The 5,198-nt window shown below is 33.6% G+C and overlaps 1 protein-coding gene across 2 annotated transcripts; it reads left to right on the forward strand.

Moving 5' to 3' along the window:
- Window positions 1–1,427: 1,427 nt before the first annotated feature.
- Window positions 1,428–4,124, forward strand: LOC103041564 (prostate-associated microseminoprotein). 2 transcript variants are annotated; one of them, XM_022673511.2, is made up of 4 exons: window positions 1,428–2,351; window positions 2,482–2,599; window positions 3,062–3,170; window positions 3,721–4,124. In XM_022673511.2, the coding sequence occupies exons 1-4, from the start codon at window positions 2,253–2,255 to the stop codon at window positions 3,887–3,889; spliced, it is 495 nt and encodes a 164-aa protein (XP_022529232.1). In that variant the 5' UTR covers window positions 1,428–2,252; the 3' UTR covers window positions 3,890–4,124. The 2 variants fall into 2 exon arrangements, with proteins under 2 accessions (XP_022529232.1, XP_015461398.1); XM_015605912.3 differs by having other exon boundaries at window positions 3,724–4,124.
- The last annotated feature ends 1,074 nt before the right edge of the window (window positions 4,125–5,198 follow it).

The following is a 5,198-nucleotide window of genomic DNA, read 5'->3' on the forward strand; positions in this document are numbered from 1 at the left end:
TGGTTTAGGGGAGGATGTGTCATGTCAAGCCAGATAAGTCACCTGAGGGCCTGAACACCAACCTTTGGTCATACTAACCTGTGATGTGTAGCAATTACAGTTACGCTTTTATTGCGTGTTGTTCAAAAAAAAAAAAAAAAATACCACTCAGGAGCACAGTGCATGACAATGCTCAACACACACAGACACACACACACACACCTTAGCCTGACCTCTAGTCTTTACCTAAAAATCAGTCTGAACTGATGTATTACTACATGGGAGAGGAGGGCAATAAAAAATAAGTGTGTTCACAAACTGTAGACAGTCAGATAAGTCTAATAAACACATTATAAGCATCCTCCTCACATGTTCACCGAATCCCTTTCTTGCCTTTCTGCCATTACCCCTTTAAAACAGCCTAGCCAAACATAATTTCCACCACATTTACCCAGCAACATGCTGAATAAAGTTAACATTACACACATGATTACACACATTTAACTTGTTTTGCCTTGAGGTGTCCATTTGTCCCAAACAGGCATAAAAATGTCTGGATTATTTTTATGCGTTAAGTTTTAAAAAAACATGACAGGGCACAGAGTCAGAAATGTGCTATGTCCAACTCCTGTTTCCTGTTAACTCTCCCCCTCTCTCCTTTTATCTCTTACGCACACACACATGCAGGGGTTCGTTTGAGAAGTGATGCCAGGGGTGACATCCTGTACGACAAAAATTAGCAAAAATATCTGGAACTGTAAAATTGCCTCTCATTCTGTCCTCTTTTGGACTAGTTTCATTATGAAAATTCTATACAGAATTAAGCAGCTCCCATATAAAAAATAATTGTCTACATGTCCCCTTTTCCCTTCGGCATTCAAACCCAATAACCTCTTGTGTTTTTTTTTTATTTAAATATGACTAATGCACACACAAAAATACAGTGTTATGCAAAGGTTTGGACTCCCAAACTACCCTACATGTTTAATTGAAGTAAAAAAGCAAAGATATGTATAGCCTTTTCTGTTATTTTTCATATAGCACGATTTCTGTTTATATACTAAATGTAACCTAATGTTTAAAAAAAGGAATAAAAAATAATCATATTTTTCATAATAATAGCATATTAAAATGGTATGTGAAATGTTTGCCCCAAAATGAGTAACAGTGTATTAAAAGTGTTCTCTGTAGAAAACATGTTTACTTCTTTTTTTAAGTAATGCCTTTTACTGTGTAGCACCTATATAAACCATACATAAACCAAGCTTTAGAGCAGAAAAGTGAATAGTGGACACAGTTTTATACTGACTAGTATTCCATTAAACTCCCCTAAATACACCAATACACTGATGCTGTAATTTTTACGATAACCTTAAACAATCATGCAGTTAAAGGTGCCTGGATGAAACTGTGATTTGTATTACAATAGAGAGATTTAATATATTCAAGGTTCAAGATTTTAATGGTCATGTCACAGAGTACAGGTGTACATGTGAGTGAAAAACTTGGGTGCAGATTCGCACCAATGTGCAGAGAACAATATTTACAATGAAAATAATAAAATAAAACTGCGATACTCTAAGCAGTGCAATATATTGTGAAAGTTTAGATCAAATTAAAGAAAAAGTGTCATACTACATAAAAACTATCAGGTACAACACTGCTATCTAGTAACACACACACACAAAAAAACAATGCCTGTTACCAATCGAATTAATATAAATAATTTATAAAAACCAGTACTGTATTTTTAACAACAATACAGTATATAAATATATATCATATATAATATCAATATCAATATTTTTACATTTTGGCTCAGAGAGTTCAAGTTATTTAATTTTGAATTTTGCTTAGGGCCCCAATCTGTCTGAATAGGCTCTGCAGTTCATTAAATAAAAAAGAATCTAAATCAAATCTAAAAAAAACCCAGAAATCTACTTTCCACAGCAATGCCACAATATTTTCTAATTTAGAATAGCTTTTGATCATCACATACTTCATCTTTACATCTGCCTAATACATGTGCAACAAACACACAAACAGGCATGTGCAATCACTAATAGGACAGAAGGCACAAACTGATGTGTGTAAACACTGTGTGAAAGTGTGATTGCACACCACAAAAAGACACAATAGGAGAATCCTATTGTGTGTGTGTGTGTGTGTGTGTCTGAGGAGTGAGCGTTCAGTGTGTTTGTGCACAAAGAAGGAGGGTCAGATACAAATGTATAAATACTGGACATCACTGAGACTCAGCTCAGCTCAGCCAGATGCTCCTGGAGAGAGGAGAAAGAGCAGAGACGGAGAAGGAGAATATAAAAGAAGGCGCTGCAAGAAGAAGAGACAGTCAAAGAGGAGTTAAGGTTAAGGTTAGCATCCATATACAGACCTGTGATTTATTGAATAACACTGAAGTAATATGGAGCTAAATAGCTGATGGCTGTAATGAATTAACCAATGTCTGAAACTGCAAAAAATGACTAGGTTTCTGTTTTACAGATGGGTGCTGTACACTTCATGACCCAGAATGCACTGCTGTTGGCAGCATTTCTGCTGAGTGCAGTTGCGCCTTCTTTAGCAGTGTATGGTGGTGGAGAATGTACCTTCAATACTAAAGGTGTGTATGTGTGTGTGTGCGAGGGTGTTCCTTGATGGTCATTAATTAATTAATCAGACAGATTAATCAATTGACTTCCATAAATGAAAATTTTATATTTTATATGTACAGAAAAAAAAATCTATGAATAAAAACACTTTTAGTCAATAATATTTTGACATTTTATGTCATTGAATCTGGCAGTTGTTCTTTACATTGTTTTAAAAATACCATGACGAATTAAACAACATATATAATCTAGAATAATCCTTTTACATTGACTTCCATTGAAAGTTAAAATGTTTTTCTCCTTTTCATGTAAATTGTTGTTATTTTGGAGACAGTACAGGTTATCTATATTCTCCTGAATGTCCATCAAACTGGATTTTCTGTTCTGTATTATACTATATTAGAGCGTGTATGGATATTAATAAGTGAAATATTCTCAATAATGCAATATTTTCTGTGCTATCTGCTCTTCAGGTACATGTGAGTATCAGGGTCAGGTCTATGGTATTGGTGAGAGCTGGATCACTAAAGACTGCTACAACTGTGTGTGTATGGAGCCCTTCGGAGTCGGCTGCTGTGATCAGTAAGTGATTCCACGCTGGTGTCTGGTTGCATATATTTCTCATCCGTCATTATTAATTTCTAATTTTGCTCATTCAAACTCCCAAATTCACATTCAGTTCTAAAATTCATTTAATACTATTATCGATGTACATGATTTTATGTGACAGTGATGCTATGTAAAGAGATTCAACCAATAAATGTAGATAAATTTACTAAAAATGTAAAGATAATGGTAATGGTACAGTCAATACAAACGCAGATATGGCCTCACTTTTTAGTCAAATTCATTAATTTAGTTTCTTTTTACAGGTAAAGATATTTGTATTTTTTATTTTGGAAGTGTAACCATTAATAGTTTTTTTTCTGTTTTGGCCTTTTTTGGACTGTAAGCAAGTCCATTAGAATCCAGTGGAGCAATAAGATTTGTGTAAAAATGTCTTCATTTAAATGTTCAATTAATTGTTTGTCATTTTTGCATTTACTTTTAGAGCAACTCAACAATATTATTTATTAAAAAGGCAGTATGTGATGTGTACTCCTTTTTTTATCTAATCAATTTTTTTCACCAGCAGCCCAGAGCCAGTAGATTACCCCGAATGGTGTGAGATCATCAGGAAGCCAGACTCCTGCATCAGTGTGGTGGTGATGAGAGCAAATCACAAGCTCCCCTGCCTGTATGGAAAGTGGGGAAGGCTGCGACCAGACACATGGAAATCCGACAATGACCCAATATTTTAACCGCTGAATGGCTTGACAACATATTAATTTTATTGGATAAAAAATGCCTCTATACAGGAAATATCTTTAAATATAATGCTGTAAAGTAAACATCTATTTTTAACAATGTGTGTTAAAAATAGAGGTTGTACTTAATTTATTCCATAATTATTTGGTGCTCAGTTCCTCACTTGCCTATATTATTTTTCAGTGTATTTATTGTTTATAGTATTCTAATAAATATTATCCACACCTACATGTTTTGTGATTTCACTCATTTATTCCTTCAAGTTACACAATTAATTGATAATTTAATAGTATAGTTAATTACAACTGTATTCGCTGGACCTGAAAAAAAACTATTTGAATGAAGATATTTATCATACTACACATTTTTAAATCAGGTTGGCTGGTTAGGAGTCTAGCAAGGCAGTGTGTTGCGGAAAGGGCATATGCCAGATCTAGCGTTTTTATTCATTTTTATTTAATAAGCTGCTTAAATTAATACAGAAATATTTAATACATTAAAAGCGAACTTATCAAAAATCAGTACATGGGTATTTTGTTCTGTCTTGTGTCCTTAATATTTTATGTTCATTAATTATTTGTTTAAAACAAATTTGTCAGATATTTGTTTATTTATTCATTATATTTAAATTACATAAATATGCATCCTTATGTAGTTATGTAATTTCATTACACAGGTGGTCCTTATTGTACTCTTCTGTTGGAAATAGGCAAAACAAAGCTTTGCATTTTGTTACATTCTTCAGTTTGAACCCTGTATATTGTATTTATCTACAAAATGTAACTTAAAAGGAAAAAGAAAATGCATTCTTTATGTTCAATGTAAAAAAATATATATTTTAAAGCATTTCTATGGTCCATTCTTACTGAAATTTTAACCAATTTAAAGATATTTCGAATGCACTGTTATTCTAAATAAACTATTTATTAACTAACGTTAACTGATTTATATCCCCGTATTTTCTATAAGTCAATAATGTAGTAGCTGTAAGACGAAAATGTAAGACAGACAGTAACACAGTAAAGCAGGACCTTTAAACGTCTATAAAATGTTGGTTGACCGTCTGGAATGTGAACAATTTAGCAAAATATTGAGTTTTAAGTATTTTTTTGCGTCTTTAGTCACATGATACATCTTACCCCCAACCCCCCTTTTCGATCACGTGTCTGTGTTCAAGTTTCAGCTAAGTTTTTTTTCTCTGTTAGTCGAAACAAGTCACCGCCCATTCTGTCATCTCTAGGTTTTGATTGGTTGTTGCGCTGAGCCCACTGCTCCAATTGGCCGGGAGCTGTAGTCACTCAT

The sequence above is a fragment of the Astyanax mexicanus genome, chromosome 6 (assembly GCF_023375975.1).
Source record: "Astyanax mexicanus isolate ESR-SI-001 chromosome 6, AstMex3_surface, whole genome shotgun sequence".
NCBI lineage: Eukaryota > Metazoa > Chordata > Actinopteri > Characiformes > Acestrorhamphidae > Astyanax > Astyanax mexicanus.

Bases quoted from the DNA above. Each gene is read 5' to 3' on its own strand.
- LOC103041564 (XM_022673511.2), top strand. From the start codon at position 2,253: ATGCTCCTGGAGAGAGGAGAAAGAGCAGAGACGGAGAAGGAGAATATA. The intron at 2,352-2,481 runs GTTAGCATCCAT...TCTGTTTTACAG, and splicing joins AAAGAGGAGTTAAGGTTAAG to ATGGGTGCTGTACACTTCAT. The intron at 3,171-3,720 runs GTAAGTGATTCC...TTTTTTCACCAG, and splicing joins GGAGTCGGCTGCTGTGATCA to CAGCCCAGAGCCAGTAGATT.